This window comes from Anas acuta, chromosome 3, assembly GCF_963932015.1.
Source record: "Anas acuta chromosome 3, bAnaAcu1.1, whole genome shotgun sequence".
Lineage (NCBI taxonomy): Eukaryota > Metazoa > Chordata > Aves > Anseriformes > Anatidae > Anas > Anas acuta.
In genome coordinates this window covers 55,605,761-55,624,122 of record NC_088981.1, presented here as the reverse complement: position 1 = coordinate 55,624,122, position 18,362 = coordinate 55,605,761, and the positions used below count along the sequence as shown (strand labels likewise).

Below are 18,362 nucleotides of genomic sequence, written 5' to 3'. Positions count from 1 at the left end.
CTGGGGGCGGTGGCTCCTGCACAAGGGGCCGGCCCCCGCCCGGAGTGAGAGCCCGAGCACAGCCGGGGCTGGTCGGGCTCAACCCGGCCACGCTTATCCGGCGTGTGTCGGGCTCCTGGGGGGTTCCTGTCACTGCCTGTGCATCCCCTCCTAAGCCTTGCTCCTTCCCTGCCTGCCCCCAGGCTGGGTGACCGAGCCTCGCGGTTCCCCTCTTCTTGTGTGGAAAAGCACACGAGTCGAGGTGTTGCTGCCTGTCAGTGCTGCTTCACCTGGCTGCTCTATCAGCAAGGGTTGCCTGAATAGGAGGATTTTAATAAAAAATAAATAAGTAATTGGCTTCTGTCTTGGTCGATAACCTGCCCTTCCTCATGCCACAGGCTGGAAGTGCCTGGCCACGCACGGCTGGTGTCCCAAACACCCAGCCTTCTCCCTCAGTGTTTACCAAAAAAAAAACCTGCTTGCAGGGAGCAGCAGGGCCTGCAGCCAGCACCAGGACTGAAGGTTGGCTCTGCTGCCAGCACCAGAGGAGTGCGAGAGTGGTTGTGGTGGAGCTCAGCTGCCCGCCCAAGTAAAACCACCACACTCACCTCAGAAGGTGATGATGTTCAGCTCTTGCGCAGCAGCAGATCATGGGTTGCAGGCACCATCTTTAAAACATACTTTTTCCAGCATCATTTTTGCTCAGGCTAATGGTTCTCCACTCTCTGATGCCTGAATTGCATATATTTTCATCAGGCCCTAGTGGCCACTGGACGGCCTTTGTGAAATAACTTGGCTTAATCATCAAAGAACAGCTTTCCAAAATCATCACAATGAGTGACATTTTCTTTGGCAATCTCATCAGAACAGTTAATAAATAAGTAAATAAATAAATGAGCAGTCAACTAAATTAATCTTTCTCGACCTCTGAAAGATGTATACTGCTAGGGCTTTTCCTGATCTAGGGAAATAGAACTTCAGTTTCCAGAGCCGTTAACCACAGCTGTTACATTGCATCCAAAATTATTTAAAGGGCTGTGTAAAAAAGGGAAGTACCTTAAGTACCTTCTTTTTTTTGGTGAAGGGAGGAGGGCGGCGTTCTCAGTTATATACCTCTATGAGTGTAAGTTACAGGCTGATAAAAAACATTTTTACTTCCACAATATTGCTTTTTCTGACCAATCGTTCACATTACTCTGATCTACAAGTACACTTTGATATCACACTTAGGAGCCCTTAGGTTTGTTTTTTTTTTTTTTTTTTTTTTCCATCTTCTGCCTCTTCATATTCAATGCTGACCTACTTTCTCTGGGTCTTCTTTTACCTTCGTTTCTTTAGATGTCATTTTGCTTCTGAAAAGAAACTCTTAAACACCTTTGACCTCTTGCTATAGTATCTTTTCTAGTTTATCTTCAGATTTCTTCGTATTCTGCAACCTTTCTTTTTCATTGCTGCCAACAACAAAGGATTAGATATGGAGTGGCTCCTTAACGTGGGAGTTTTGAAGTAGACTCTGAAGCTTATTCTTTACAGCACGACAACGTTACAATTGCTCTGTGGCCCAAAATACTTTGAAGGAAAAATAATCAAAAAAAAAAAAAAAAAAAGGTCTCACTCAAAGCTCACCACCGTCAGTGAACTATTGACTTTAGTGAGATGTAAAGCATGAACTGTATATTTTGTTTAATGACCTTTCTCACATCCTTTGAATTAAGAAAACAAAGGTAGAAAATGGTAAATAGAAGTTATGAGTACACTTCCGATTAAGTCTTAAACAGGTTCAGAAAATGTCACCAGCCCACACATGTTGACTCCTCCTGTGAGAGAAAAGGTCCTCAGTGCACAGCCACACCTGTAACAATGCAAGCTGTAAGGGGTAAATCATGAAAACAGCATGTTATTAGACTTGGTGAATAGTGCAGGACCCGTGTCCGTGACTTTGCAGGAAGCTTTCTAAACACAATTTTTCCTGCGCAATGCTGGAGTAACCTGGCCCCCACAGGAAGGTCTGCAAACATGGAGCTCCCTGCCTCTCCCAGCACAGATCTACTGAGAAAGCTGTCTGCAGATGGGAAAGGAGGAGAGGAACTAATGGAGGCAGTCCCCTGGGAGGTGCTGAGCAGAAAAGACCTGCCTAATTGCTGACATGTGAGCCTCATGTACTGGATCACTTGCTCGGAGAAAGGCAAGTGGTGTGACTGCTGGGAAGGCTGCAAAATGAGCGCACCTGGGGAGCTGTGAGGGTTTGGCATTGCAAGGAGGGCCTGGTTCCTGAGCGGGAAGCAGAAGACAGAAAATGAACAGACGTGGGTGCATTTCAGACCTGATAGGATTCGGTTCAGACCTGGTGAGGGTAGATGTGAGGGTGTTTTCATGTGGTCTGAATGGGACCTTGCACTGGATAGTGGGTTATCTGAGAGTGGCTGGGTTAAAAACATTAAAATGTTTTAAATGCCCTGTTGATCTTTGCTATTAATAAAACTTTGGGTTTTTCTTCAGGGCAGGATGTGAACTCACTTGCCCAGCAAAAGCAGTGGAACCATTCCTCTGACGTCGAACCGCGTTCGCAAAGTATGTCTGCGAGACAAACAAACAAAGAATGGAAACCGCAGGGCTCGGCTTCCCTTTGCACCGAGCTCAACGTGGATCCTGCTTCTCAGATGAAAAGCTTCCCAGCCTGCTGGGCACAAAAAGTTGAGCTGTGGGGCTGCAAACTTGTCCCTACAGCACTGCCGGAGAGCCGGGGTGTGTGTTTGACTCATCGCGGCTACAGGGGGGGGTTCCCCCGCGTCCCCTCCCTCCATCCCTCCGCACCCCCCCGGCTCTTCTGCATCCCCCCGGGGCTCTTCTCCCCCCGCGGTACCACGGGGGCTGGATGCTGGCAGCCTCTCCGAAATCGCTCACCCCCCAAAAAACCCCATCGCCCTCCCGGCGGGGCGGCTCCGCGGCGGGGCGGTCGGAGCCGAGGGGCGGCTCTTCCTCTGCAAACTTTGCCTCTGCCCTCCCCTCCGGGCTCTCCCTCGCCTCCCTCCTTCTCTCGGCTCCCCGATGGCGATGGCCGGGCGGCCGGGGACCGGAGCGGGGGAGCCGCATCCCGCCTGGCCCTTGCCCGGTCATCGCGGCCGCTCCCAGAGCGACATTTCGTCCTTCTCCTCCTCCCGGAGGAGCTGCCTGCTCAGGTCCAACGTGGGCGGCTCAGGTAAGGGGGTGCAGGGGGCGAGGGAGCTGGGGGAGGCAGCGCACAGGCTGCCCGGACCCCCAGCGCGGGGGTCGTCCTGGTCCTTTGCTCCTCCTGCTCGTTTTGGCGATGCGGGGTTGGAAGCTGGCCCTGTGAGGCCAAGCAGGCTTCCTGCAGCACTAGGAGCAACTCTGCTCTGTGAACGAGAGGAAGCGAGGACCCTGCTTCACAGCGTGGATATTTAAAAGTGGCCGAAGTAAAATCAATGCATACTTGGTGAAGGCTGCTCTTTGCTCAGGCTGTTTCCTCAGGTTGGGTATTAAGGAAAATGAAATTCTGGTCTCACATTTTGGACACGTGTGCTTGCCCAGTTACAGATCAGCACTGCCCTGCTGACTAAAACCGGACTGTGAACACACGTGTCCCTGGTGCTGCGGATATTTTGGATGGGCTCATGCACCGTTGCACAGAGGTACCTGTGATCCCCATCACCACCAAGGCTGTGTGTGAGCGGGGCAGAGCAGCTCAGGGAGTCCCAGAGCATGCAGGGACCTCCTGTGCCACAGCATCATCTGGACAGCATGGTGTGTGGTGTCTGCACCTCGCACGTTTGCTCCTCAGGGAACATTAAGGTGAAGCACACCATTTGCCTGTGAAGCTCAAATATAAGGGTACCTGACAAGTAGAGAGGGAGGGAGGCTTGCAATAGCCAGGTAAGTGCAAGGAGCCTGTAGCAGATTCAACTCACAGGGCCGGAGGCTGCAAACAAAAAGAAGCGTACGTGCCATCTTCTGCATCATTTTCTGCTTTACATTTTTATGTTTTTCTACACAAGTTACATTCAAGCACATGTGAAGCATGGGGAGGGAGGAAGTGTCAGCGGTGTGGCCAAACCAGAAAGGACCACTTTTAGGTGTAAGGCGTTTCATCTGGAAGAGCGCTGCATGAACAACACCCTCCAGCTCGATGTGTACACGAGATGTTTTAACCTGGAAGCAGAGGGATCATCACACAGGTGGACAGGGCCGAGCCAATGTCAGTGTTAGAGTGCATTTGTTGTCAGCTTAACTTTAAAGACTACTAGCGATGAGCTGGGTGCTTTAAATGAGAATGGTAAATCCAGTAGAGGTGAAAATGGTGGTGTTTCCATAGATGTGTTGTGATTCATAGTTTTCTCAAACAGAAAATTTAGGTCTCCCTGTTGCCCTACTAGATTTTTTTTTTCTTTCAATTTTGAGGATGTGCTTCCTGCCAGCAAGTGACAAGTGTTGCTTTCTCTGTTTTTAATTTTTTCAAAATCTCTTCTTTCATTCTACATTTTCTCCATTGCTGCTTCCTGTATATCCTTCTGGCTGCTCATTGGGCACAATAAAAATACTTATGTGCTGGCACACAACTGTTGATTCGCCCTGTAAAAAGGAAAGCACACATTAAAGATTGAAAGCTGTTTAATTTTTAACGTGGTGGTCAGAGAATAGTTTTTGTACAGAGATGCCATTAAAATAACCTGCTTTTGCATTCCCCCACTAACCTGGAGAGCAACCGTAATGGGGACAGAAATGTGAAGCACTTAGGGGAACCGTATGAACTGCCTTATTATTATTGCTTCTACTTCTTTCTCTGGCTGCATCATTTGATTAATTTAAAGTAGGTCACACATTTACATCAGATGTTACCTGTGCTGTAGCTGCCCCATTTAGAAAAGAACAACTTGCATTTAAAATAACCTGCAAAATGTTTGCTTACTGCCTGTTCCTAGAGTAGTTCGGCTCCAGCTGTTAGTCACAAGTTGCAGTTTCTGTTGTGTGCTTTCTTTTTTTCTTTCTTTTTAGATTCTGACTCTGGTTGCGTTGGGAAGATGATTTTGTCTGTTCACGCTCCCAGAGTGATGGGTTGGTACCTGCCAATGGTTCACACCATCATTTTGCCACCTCCCAACCTGCCGCTCTCAGTGCAGGGTCTGTCAAGAGATGGTATCTGTAGAGACCCTTCTAGTTAAGGAAAACACATCAGCCTTTCTAAAAGCAGCTTTGGCAGTAGTTTGTGAAATCCACCTGCCTGTTATTCCAGGTCAGAACTGCACATATCTCATTAGCACAGTGAGTCTGATGAGGTTCTCCCAATGCTTGTGCTGCCTTTGCTTTCTTACCCCCCCTCCTTCCTCTGCTGCTAGCATGTGCTGAAAGCAGCAACTTCCTGGTATCACCGTACAGAATCTCACTTCATCAGCCACAGTCCAGTTAGCGAGGATAATAAATTTTCAAGTTTCCCCTACTTCTTAAAGCTGGCCTTTTCATTTAGGGTTAGCAGTAGAGGTTTACTTACTTTCCCTCTCTGGGTTGCATCACATCACCCACTGTTGTGTCAGGACTAACCTTTACCTTCAAACACTTTTTCTGGTGCAACCCTGGGAAGAAAAAAGTCATTCTTGGCATGAGTAAGGGTAGCACAACCTAGGCTTTGATCTGTACCCAAAAAGGTTTAATGTCATACAAGTTCATAGGCTCTGTGGAGGGCATCGCTGTGAATCATTTAAGCATCTTGGCACACCCTGCCTAACAAGGGGCTGTACTGTAAGAGCATCTCTAGGAGACTGGTGAAGAAAAGATGCTCTCCTAAAATTTCAGAGCAGTGTTGGTGCCACTCCAAGACCCCTGCTTGGGTTGCGTACCCTTAGGCAGCCTTCCACACTGAGCAACTAGACTGCAACCCAGCTGATGGCAGGTCACATTAGCTGGTTTTCTTGGTTTGCCCAGCACAGAGGGGACTAAACTACATTTGAAATGCAGACTCTATTCAAATGTGTGCTCAGAAGTTATTCAAAACCCAGGTTTGGTGGCTGTGGGGCCAAGGGCAGCTCTGAGTCCGAGTGCTGGGACCCAGGCCCCAGGCAGAGGGGGATGCCTCTGTTTTGTGTCAGCTGCCTGCAGTGCAGTTTGTGACAGGTTTTATGCTCAAACCCCAGATGCTACAGCACACAGCCAACACCTAGCCATGCCCACTCTTTATCTGCATGTCCACGTAGGCAGTTTTTGGTTTGCTCTCTTGTTGTGGGTTTTGCTGTACAGCCTGAAGCACAGAGTCTTGCATTTTATTCCGAAGGTGGTGAGGTTTGTGGTGAGGTGCGTCTTCGTGAAAAGGGAACTTTACTTCTCAGACCAGAAGTCAAAAAAAAAAACACATTTCTCCACTCCATTTAGTGTACTTTGTGCGACTGACACTGTCATATTGTTGCAGTTCCTCTTGAGGTTTACTCTTTAGCAAGAAGTAGACATGTCGGATAATTTGTTTCACTGCTAAGAAGTGCACCTTTCAGATAGAGAGGTGAGCTCCTAATGCTTGTTTCCAGTCCTTTTCTCCTGCCTTTCTGATGACAGATGAAAAAAAAACTACCCGAGAATTCAGACAGGAATTATATCAGGCCATGCATCCGATGCACACCTTTCAGGTGACAGGCTGAGTGAAAATGACAGTCCTGACTCAAAATTCATGCATCACAGGTTTATCCTGGGAATATTGGGCTAGCAAAGTGGTCATTTGCACACTAGCTTACTCAAAATGTTAATGAGTAACAGCTAGGATTGCTCTTTCTGCTGTCCCTAGAAGAGAGTGGGTGAAGAGGTGGCTTAAAATCACCCCCTTCATGCCATCACCAGAGCATCAGAGTGGCTGATGCTGGATGGGAAGGAAATTGATGAATTTTGGACATATTGTAGCTCCTCATAAATAGAGCGCTCCATTTTGCAAATTTCAGATTCTCTTCTTAAAGTTCAAAGGTTTTGGTTGATACAAAAGAAATAAAATACTTTTGACAACTGGAGGTATTTTAGCATCTAGCAAGAGTTAAACCCCCAAAACCTCTTATTTTAGATGTCGGCCTGGTTATCTGGGGGCATAAAACCTAGGGAAAAAGGTAAATTATGGACAGGTAGGAAGGTAGACGTTTATGTTTGCCTGCGTTTCTTTGTGTTTGTACAAATATTTGCCAAAATGGCTACAGCTCACAGCTTCTTGGATCTTATTGGCATGTACACCAAGCAAGAGTCCTACCAAGGTCTATGGGAATGGAGCTCAGTGTTTGTAAAGAAGGCATCAGATGTGCTTTGGGAGGGCTGTTAGGAAGACTGTGTCTTTCACTTAGCACACGGGGGTGAGGGGGGCACAGCCCATGATGTGGAATTATACTCACAACTAAGGCAAATTGTTCTGGTAAATTATACGAAGATACAGGAGTTAGGGGAAAACATATTTCTCCATTGGATTTTTTAAAAAAATCAAAAATCAAACTACAAAATCAAACTACAGAGTTTTGTAAGATAAGGCAGGTAATTCAGGATAGAGAACTATAGTCAAAGTAAAGACGAATCATCAGCCTTGTGATTTAGAGTCTAAACTCAATACCTGTGACTGGACTGTGTCATTTCCCTAAATCCACATTGATATTTTCCCACCAATTTGGAAACTTGAACTGTCAGGAATAGGCAGCAATCACAAGCACATGCAATTTAACCTGTACTTATACAATTGGAGCACCTACTTCTTTGTAATATACTGAAAACGTGCTTAGGCCATCATCCCTTAATGTTAAATCTGATTCCTGTCATTCTTATATATAATTTGTAGTTTCCAAACTGTGTTAAGGAAAAATCCAGGAATAATTAAACATTATACAACAAAGAGTCTGCTTAATAACGGACTAAAAGACATTATTCCACACCAGCTCCTGCAGAATAACTGGAGTAAATTCTTGATATGAGCTCAGCCTAAGCATTAAGGTTAACTCTACAATTTACAATATGACTTTTACATATGACACGGTTTCTGGAACAGCAACTTTGCAACCAAATATTCAGACTTGGTCTGGATAAAAAAAGAGTATTTTCTAAGTGTGGCAATAACCACAGTGGTTGGCTAAGTAGAGATTAGATTGCAAACACTTGCAGCGTGTGATTGAATGTGTCTTTTGCAGCAAGAGATCAGTGGCTCACTCTGTGATCTGTTCAGCATTTTGCCACTGTGTGTGCTTTAGTTTCTGAAGGCCTTTTTGGTATTTAGCACTTCCTGCTGATGTGTGGCTTCTAGCAAGTAACCATTTAGTATCAGATCTCACTTCAAGTCAGAAGCCAGAAGTTATTAAGTGGCTGAAGAAGAATTTGTACTCCTTTAGCTGAATGCAAATAATCTGTTCTGAAAAAATAAACTAAAAAAAAAATAAAAATTGTTTCTAGAGCCTAACTGTTTCATCAGTCAAATCCATCGTTATTGTATACCACGTAGCTTTCTTGCCCTCTCCCAGCCTGGGATGTGGGAATTTTTTGATGTGGGAATTTCTCAGTGCCAGAAATCCTGTAGGATTTCATTTTTAACTAACGTTGGTATTAGTCTTGCCTCTGAATTTTTTAGTGGTTCTCACTGAATATATTCTAACAGAAAACTAAGATTTTACCTAGTAAGTTGTTATTTTTAACAGATGCCAAAGTTTGTCCCAGGTACAAAGCAAGTGGAACAAAATAAAAAATACCGAGAAAAAAAAAATAGGAAATCCTGATTTTGTTTTAAGTTCAATTACTTAAAAAAAAAAAAAAAAAAAAAAAAAAAAAAAAAAAAGTCTTAAAATTGTTAGTCTTAAAAACCAGTACAAGAGAAGCTCTTGCTTTTCATTCACGTCTAAAGCATCGTGGTATTCCTGAAACACAAGCAGAATTTATAAGCAGACAACACTTCCCTCCATAGTCAGATGAGAAAAGTTGTTCCTCGTTGCACAGTTTTGAGGCAGAATTGGACTTTTAATAACACGTGGTGTTGTATGAATTCCGAGTGCCATCAACGTTAGTAAGATTTTTGAGTTTTGAAAGGCTGAAACAGTGAAATATTGGTAAGGTTTATCAGTATCAAGGACTTTAATATAGCCTCAAGCTTCATTAACTCACAGATGATAAAACGCAAGTCAGCCTTGCTCTCAAGTAGAGTATTTTGTAAGAAGTGTGGCTAAGGAGCAGCTTAAACCACTGACAGCTTCAGTGGTAAGATATTTTTCTATCCCCTCTTCTTTCTTATTTTTCTTGTATATTTCTGGCAGAGACTAGATTGCCCTTCCCATTTCTTGTGTTATTTCTTGTGTTAAAACCACTTTGCTGTATTCAGAGAAATACTCAGCCAAAACACTGGGGGCTGAGAGGCAAGTAAAGAAGAGGAAGTGTTCTGCCAGTGATGGCAATGTGACTGCTGTTCAAATGCTAAAACACTGTCTGAACATGAATTCTCATTAAAATAGTCGTCATATTTTCCCTTAAAGCTTTATTTTTTCAGAATATGTAGCATTGAATGGTTATTTTTAATTAACCGTATCTTACAGCTTGCCCCATATTTTTTAACGTTTGCACAGTCTTATAGTATCACAGAATCACAGACTGGTTTGGGTTGGAAGGGACCTTAAAGCCCACCCAGTTCCAAACCCCTGCCATGGGCAGGGACACCTCCCACCAGACCAGGTTGCCCAAAGCCCCAATGAAAAGGCTGAACTCTGGCACAATCCTCTCATTATTTAAAGTTGTTAACTTCGCAAATATATTTTGAATAAAAATGTATTATCTTGGAATAAGGTCTTGTAAAAATCTCCCCCTCCCCCTCCCCCTCCCCCCCTTTTTTTGTCTAAACAATTCTGATATCAATAACATTTCTGTATTTTTCAGGAGAAATACTTGACAAAGTTTGAAAAATTTAATTTAATTAAAACTAATTAATTTAATTAAAATTTCAAACTTTAATTTAATTAAAGTTTGAAAATCATTCTGCAATTTTTAGAAAGTTTCATCATATGAAAACTCAATATATGTTTTTTTTTTTCCTTCTGATTTGGGGAGCAGGAATAGGAACAAAAGCAGCAGAGAAGTGTCAGAATTTTCCTGGCACAGAAATTTCACTATGGCAATTTCATGTACCCCATCCACCTGCACAGGGAACACGGATCAGTGCCACTTTATTTTGTTATGGCCAAATTAGTAGATAACAAATTTTTTAAAGGTTAAAATGCTGTCTTAAAGGAGTAAGAAATTTCAGGATTTCATGGCTCCAGAACCTAGGGAGCACACTGAACAAAGGTACCCCCCCCAAGTGCACGTTTTTTCTTTTCCATTTTTGGTGGAGAACCACAGCCTTTAAGATACATCTGTGACTAATATACCCAATACTCAAGAAAATTACAGGCACCGACTGGAGTTGGTGTTGAGGTATTGTTTTGTATCATCTACAAGCAGAGTAAAGAAAGGGGTTGTGGTACATTTGTAGTTGAACGTGTCCTAATTGTAGGCCTTCTTTGTGTGCAGTCAGGGCCAGCTATATTTAAACTTTGTGAGTGAACAGATAATTAGCAGTCATCTTTTTTTCTTTTTTTTTATTCTTTTATTTATTTATTTCCACTCTTGCCTAGTGTCGTTGTTGACAGCTAATGTTAGTGGTTTAAACCACTGTTGAAATGATGGTTAGTTTTTATCTGAAAAAAAGCTGTGTACTACCAAAGCAAAGCGTGAAAAGGCCATGTCTGCAAGGCATAATTCTGATTTTATTTTCTGATTAAGAGCAGTTTGGACAAGATCAGAGTGCTTGGATTTGAAACATGTCCTTATGCTTACACAACTGGCACAAGTGTAATCCATAGCAGACGAGTGGCAGTCCCGAGAACATCCCAACACATGACATTAACTGCTCCAGCCCCAGGGATGGAGCATGGAGTGCTGCTTTCATTACTTGGGCTGCAGTTTTATGGTGTTTCTCTGAATAGACTCCCAACTCTGTTCTTAGGAGTGAGCAGAGAGGGAGATTTACAGATCCTCAGGGATACAGCATCCCTCTTCCATCCGTTTGAATTTGGAGTCCTGAACTTTTTTTTTTTTTTTTTTAATGGTATCTTCCTGTTATGCCTTGCTGCAAACAAAACTGAGTGGCAATATTTCACATGATGTTTATTTCAGTGGATGGCAAATACAAAAAATATGCTGCCACCCAGCTACCCAGCTATTTAAGTCTTTGGAGGCACATCTGCCATGAGTTTTGTCATATTCTTTGGAATTTGAGAGATAAACAATGGTTTCTGATCTGCAAATAGCAAAAATCATTTTGGAGAAAATTTTCCAAAGGACTGATTCATTCCTTTTCAGAGTTTTCTGTTATTTACCTAATGAACTTGGAATTTGTCCAAAAGGACCTTCACATGGTGAGCAAGTCAATGTGTGATTGTGTAGGTGCTTGTAGCTCACAAGCTAGCAGCACCCATTTCACTGTGTGGCATGGATGTTTATCACAGGGTATATGGTACGGTAGGTTTTTCTCTAGGATACAAAGACAAACATATTTTTAAACTCTAATAGAGCTTTTAGTACATATTGATATATTTATCCTTAAAGAAGAAGGCCAGTGCCTTCTAATGCAGTTCAAAGCAGAATCTGCTTTTTCAGCCAAGTCTATCTAGCTAGCACAACGAGTTAAATTGGGAGAGGAAAGGCATGAGCAGTTCTGAAAAAGGAATACAGCAGGTTTCTGAAACAGCTCTCTAGAGAGGGGAATATTTCTGCCAAAGAGGTTCCCTTCCCCTCAGCTGCCACATATCTGAGAGTCACAACCAACCTCCAAAAGACCGTGTTGTACAATAGTTTGTGCATTTAGTGGTCTGACAGAAAGCTACAGCCTTGTTGTGCAGAGTCAGCCAGGCCTGGAGGAATACAACAGCATGAATTATTTTATTTCAGCTATCAGGCTGATAGACCTTGGGGTGAGCTCAGGGCTTTGGACGTGCTGCAAGCCCTTTTTTGGCTCTGTGTCAAAGAGCTCTCCTGACCATCCCCAGAGCCTGGAAGAAAGTTCCTCCCCTTGCAGCTCCCATGGGGATGCCCAGCGCCAGCCTCTGGCTGTGGGGCAGCGCCAGGAGGCGGCAGCTCTGCAACTTCACCCGTCTTTGGGCGGTGGGGTGGCACATGATCCTGAGATAGCAAGCTCATTGCTGCTCCCAACTCACGCTGGGTTAAGTAAAATGCAAACAAAGCACAGTTGCCAGTGTCTTGAAAAGGCAGAGGAAGCATCTCTGACAGAGAGTGCTGAAAATGTAATGTCTGTAATGGGTCTGCTGAATTTGGGGCAAGAAAGACCTGTCAGTATAGGTCTCAGTGTCAGTAGTCTATAGAAAGAGCTTCTTTCCTATTTTTTCTTATGTATTCCATAGAGTTTATAATTATGTTGTCTGTTTGGGATGTTTTTGCACTCTGGTGGAGAAGTTATCATTTATTAAAACTAGAAATCCTCTATTGCAAGAAGCACACAAGCTGGTATCACATAAATTCCTGTCAAGTAAGCGGAGCACACAGATTTTGCAACTTTATTGCATTATTTCATAAACTCTGTGGGGAAGAAGATTCTGGTTGCCCTAGTTCTAGGCCAAGACTGGCAAAGTGGTGTTAACACAGACAGGGATGTGTAGAAAATAGATTTCTTGGGAGTGGGATTTATTGGGATGCGGAATAGTCTCCTGGGAGAACCAGGGAAAGCCACCCTGCTGGAGGCACTCAGAGTCAGAACTGCAAACATGCTGAAAAGGATGTGGCAAGAAACAGCTCTGCACTGGCAAGAAACAGTTTTTTAACTGTTTCTTTTATACACCACTTTTGCAGTTGTGGTGTTATTTGTTTGTTTGTTTGTTTGTTGTTGTTGTTATGTGTTTAGGCCTACTACACAGGAGGCAAAGGAGGTAAAGATGAATCTTGGGTTTTGGCTGGGTGGAAGATCCACATCTGTGTCTTTCCATCTGTAGCAGAGTGTCCTTTCCGCCTCCAGGGAAAGGCCAAGGGAAGCAAATGAAAAGGGAAGAAATCTTCTGGAGCAGCCGAGAAATAGTGGACAACAAGATGAGAAAAGGGAATGGGCGAAACCAAAAGAAATTCTCCCTCTGTACTTTGAAGAATTGTGTTACACTCACCTTTACCCTATGATTAAGATAAACATACATTTACATCAAGTTAGATGGATATTTAGATATTTAGATGTTTAGATGAATTCTAGTCAATAGGATCTTGGCAGTGAGAAGTCCATTGAATAAATTTTGTCTGTCTTCTAAGCCCATCACTAATTTTAAAGACTTGATGTCAAGTAACTTCATACTTCTGCTTCAGCCCCAGAAAACTAAACTTTGTACATATCACACATGAAGTAAATGAGATTTGATGCAAAATGTTTTTGTACAAACACTGATTATCATAACAATGAGGGAGACAAAACCCAGAAAGAGCTCTGTAAATGGCAGATATGCATCTGCCTCAGACTCGGGATTAGATGCTCCAGATTATGCACATTTATAAAAAGGATATGAGTTTGAAAAATGCATGCAGAAATACATCAGAAACTATTTGTTTCTGATACTAATCCTTTTAAATGTCAATAAAAGCTATCAAAATATGCATACCTTCCAATAGGCCTAATCTCTCTTTTTTTTCATAGGAGCTTAATCTTCTCGAAACAGAGTTGTTGCCGCAATAGCTTTCATGTTTGGAGGCAATTTGGGATTACTATGGAAGTGATTTGAGCAGTGTAGTAATTGTGTTGAGGAGAAATCAGAAGCTAGTTTCCTTTGCATTTGCTAGATGCCAGATGTCTGCATGATTTACTCTGGCACTGAGGTCTCCTGTAGCAAAGGCTGGGGTGTTTCAGGGCACCCAAATTCCTTGCTTGTCTCCTAATGGCATGTCTTCCCTTGGTGCTGTTCTGAAGAGTGCAGTTTCCCAAAGCTTACTGCTCTGAGCACAGGAATTTCAGAACAGCACTGAACATAGCTTAATTTGTATGGATAATGGCATTGAAAAAGTTTGATACGCAGCTGCAGGGTGTTTTTTAGTAGAGGAAAATATTTTATATGTAGAATTGCAGTGTGGGTTCCTCTGTTGAGAACTCAGGATATGCAAGGAATAAGAGTGCACTAGGCACGCCCTGTCCATAGTCATTGATAGTTTCTTGGTATGATGATGTGTATTTATGTGAAGAATGTAATTAACCACCTTCGGTTCAGCCCAGTTCATTTAAATGCCATTTGTCTAAGTGACTGAAGTGTAAACATCGAGCTGCCAGGCTGGTAGGGCCCTGCTAGAAAAGACAAGTATGTATCACAGATGAGGAAGGTCTCCGTTGGTACTGACCAGCACCTGCAAGAGAAAGGCTGTAGGCTGCCACACGGCCCCTTGCTCCCGGCAGGGTGGCAGGTTTTGGTCACTGTGCTTTCAGGCTGCTACTGGCAGAGAAAAGGCTGAGCACCCGCTTCCTTTCCCCCCTCCAGCCTGTGCCGATGTTCTTCCTCTGATTGCAGTGTACTCAGTGTAGCGTTGGTAGCATACATGGACATTTTGATCCCCCAGCTAATGCACCGGCTTTGAGAAAAAGAAGACTCTCTGCTTTTAGCAGAGAGCACTCCTCCCAGGAGCATGCAGCTCGGGGGGTGGCTGCATGCCAGCCTGCCCCAGCCAAGCCTTCGCCGCGGCTGCCACCCACCCACCCACTGCCCGCCTTCAGCCACTGCACAGCTGCCTCCTCGTACCCAGCAGGACGCTGCTGCCGAAGGCTAAAGCAGAGTTTCTGGTCTTGAGATTTCATTAAGACTTCCCAGAGTTTGCTGCTGTTTTGGTTGGGCTCTGAGAGTCGTCTCCTCAGTTGTTGTTTTCGGTGGCTGCTAGGCTTCTTTGGTGCAGAAAACTTCTGAAAATACGAGCCTTGGGCATTAAGAAATTAGAAGAAAGAAACATAGAAATCTATTTTTTTTTTCATTTCTAAATTAAATTATAATATGCTCTGTAGGTCATCCTCATGTTTCTGGAAGGCTAATTCATGTCTGTAAATTTGTGGCTGGCACTTCTGTCGTCTTCAGGGGGCTGTGGCTCAGGCTGAAATATATTGCTGCAGCTTTTATCCCAAAAAGGGCCCTTCACAACGCTTTACAAAGACAGGTGACTTGTAGCTTGATACCACAGTCCTTTGGGAGGCTGTTTTGTTTTGTTTCATTTCCCAGTTCCAGTCTATTGAGAAAGTGCTGATTTGAATAGACATGAGAAGTATTAAGACATCCTGTGATCGCCCAGGCTTAGCAATGATTAAAATAAACTTGCCATCCTAAGTACCGGGAGATTGTTTTCCAAAGGAAAATAAACAAGGAGCAAGTGGAAAGTATAACCGTTTCATGGCAGGTAATGTTATAGAGCAACTTCTAACTTCTTTCCCTGAAAGCCCCATGAAAGTACACCTGAGGATGTGGGATATCCAGGCAGCCTAGCTTCATGCAAGAGAATTTCCTTGTGGGATGAGAGCCCTACCCTCCATTATGTCCACAAACAGAGCAAGTGACTTTTTTTTTTTTTTTTTTTTACTAGAAAAATCATTTTATTCTCTTCCACCTCTTCCATTGTATCTCCAGCAAGCCACCTTTTGGTTCTGCTCCCTTGGTGCCTGCTCAGTGGAAAATCTATATTCTCCAGATCCGTTGTATTGCAATACCCAATGAGTATGGAGGTAGTGGGGAAAAATAATTGCTCACCATCTGGCATTGGTTACTGCAGGAGCCCATCTGCCTATGCTGGCCGGCAGAGCTGATGTGAACTCTTACCAGCACTGCCCATCCGTGGAGATGAGGAGAAAAATTGTCCACGGCTCAGGATTTTTTGAGCAGCCTGAAAGCACTGTGTCTACAACAGAAAGCAGCGAGTAAGAAGGCTGTTGCTTTTAAACAATTTGTTTGCATTAAAGTTACTGAAGAGAGTCTCACTCGTAGCAGTGATCATTTTTATTTCTCCTTGTGCAGGGAATGTATAAAGCTCTTTCACCTCCCCAGCTCCTCTAACCCCGCCAGCTGCAGGGCTGGCAGCCGGGGGTCAGCTGTGTGCAACTGGGGGTTGGACAGATGATCTCTTGAGATCCCTTCCAGCCCCTCCAGTTCTGTGATCCTGTGACTGATGTCGCAGGGCCAGCAGGCGGCTGCTGCATGGGGCCGGCACGCTAGATGGGGCGGTTGTAATGCCAGATCCCAGCCCTTCCCGCGGCGCGGAGAATTCAAAATGTTGGGCTTGCTTTTGTCAGTGCGCAAACCCTTCTGCGGCAGCACTAGGAGACCGCTCAGAGCCGGCTTTGTTTCAAGTCTGCACCTTTCTGGATGTCCTGGCAGAGCCTTTATTAGTTTTGGTGTCTTTAAATGCTAACTCAGCGGTCTTTAAAGGCACAAAACCAGAGTGTGATATGATAGCATGGCGCTGTTTTACACTTCCTGAAGCCCCCCCCCCTTTTAAAAATCATTTTTCTTTTAAGCAATACAATGTATATTTATTTAAACAATACAAACTGTTATCATCAGTCATCTGCTCTTCGCTCAGCCGAGGTAATGCTGCCGGCTCGGCATTATCGGTTGCACTGGTGAAATGGGATCTCCTCGCAGCATTGATTCTGCTGTACTTTGGGTCCAGGCTCGCGGTTTCTGTATTGATCCATCAAAGAAACTGCTGAGGAGCAGGTGAGCAAGGTCTGTTGTCTGCGCTGTTTGGGAACTAACAGGAGCTATTATTCTTGGTGGGAAGCCTGTTGCACACCTAGACATTGATCCATTATGAGAGAAGTCTGCTTTAATTAGAGCCACGTTTTCCAGTATTCGTACAGAGTGCTTCGACCCTGCTCCACAGCAAGTTCATAAATGCAGACTTTCAGGCTGAGTTGTTCATTTATTATGTAGTCTTCTGGAAAAGAAACCATTAAAAAGGATCAGACTGAATTTTTTGTACGTGCTGAACTCTGAAGTAGCCCTTTCTAAAATGAAACTCAATGGGATCTATACGATGTATTCAGAAGTACATACTTAGACTTCAGTTGGCATTGTGCATGGAAGCAGATGCTGCTCATCTTGGTGTTTTCCTGGCCAGCTAGAGATTTAAAGGTTATGTATGCAGCTGTAAGGGCAGAAGTAGAATCCCTTAACTGAAAGAGCCTGAAAATAGGAATTCCTTCTCTCAGCCTAGAAATTCTGGAATTGGAATGACCTTCCCCAGAAGCATAAAACAGAAACATCCCTCATTATTTGCACTTTAAAAACAATTTAATGGCAGGAAAAAAAAAAAAAAAAAAAAAAGTATTTTATTTCTTTATTCTTGGAGGAGGATGGCCTGTCTAGGTTTTTTGCTTTTAGGCTGTCTATCATGATAAACACTCTGGCAATGTTAAGTGCGTCACATACAATTGATAAATATCAAAGACAACATCAAAATATTCATGTATGTTAGTACATGTGCTGCAGATTTTTTTTTTGTCTGCGAGGAGAAACAAAAGTATAAACACTAAATATGACTACAAGTAAACAAAGACATTTCCCCTTGTCACATCCTTATGCTTTATTGTTTTCCAAATGAAACATAAAAAGAACACTCTTACTAAATTACCAAATCGTCTCTCAATAATTTATTCAATATTGGCTGAAATGATCATGGAAATGTCTTAGTCATTTCTCACTGAGTCAATTTTATAGAACGTACTCCATGTCCTATAAAATGATGGCATTGTAGTAGTACAAACAAAATCAGAATTTCAGTAAATTATATCTGTAAGTTCTGGCCTTTTCTGATAGAGTTGTACAGATTAATGTAACAGGAAAAAAAAAAAAAAAAAGTGCCCCTACAATATCTCTTATTAGCCAAGTTCTGTTTGAGTACAAGCATCTAGCAGTCGTACACCTCCAATCACCCCCCAAACAGCCATTGCAGCATTTACAAGGCTAATGAGCCCCAAATCCCTCACCCCACAGCAACCACAAGAAGTGCTTAGTGTTTTTCAGCTCCAGTGTCTCAAGAACAGACAGGACTGCTGCTGGCTTTCCAAAAACTTTGGGGTAGGCTGTGTTGCTAGAGCAGAGTGGTGAGAGATCTTTGTGACCTGGACTTTGGTGGAGGAGGCATGGTGTACTTCCATCCAGGTCACAAACTACAACATCCAGGTGTTGTAGTTTTATCCTTACAGCAGAATATTGTTATGTCAGGACATAAGAGCATAGCTGTTTCTTTACTGATTTGAAAAAAATGCACCAACTTATTTCAGATTCACACATAACCTTGACCTAAAGATGCAATAAATAAGGTGGCCTACTTCACTGCTTGTTGCAGCCTTAGGACGATGTATTATCTGAACACTTCCTTTTATGTTAACTGTT

The 18,362-nt window shown here is 43.5% G+C and overlaps 2 protein-coding genes across 3 annotated transcripts in view; both read left to right on the top strand.

The window, feature by feature from the left end:
* LTV1 (LTV1 ribosome biogenesis factor) overlaps positions 1 to 18,362 on the top strand; it is a 350,847-nt gene that overhangs the window by 202,529 nt on the left and 129,956 nt on the right. The gene's annotated exons all lie outside the window — the stretch shown is intronic.
* Positions 2,958 to 18,362, top strand: part of PHACTR2 (phosphatase and actin regulator 2) — a 134,400-nt gene continuing 118,995 nt past the window's right edge. Inside the window, exon 1 of one of the 2 annotated variants that reach the window (XM_068677217.1) lies at positions 2,958 to 3,178. In XM_068677217.1, the coding sequence (XP_068533318.1) occupies positions 3,028 to 3,178 (151 nt within the window). In that variant the 5' untranslated portion in view covers positions 2,958 to 3,027. The remainder of the gene's footprint in view (positions 3,179 to 18,362) is intronic. The other variant, XM_068677220.1, reaches the window with a different exon arrangement.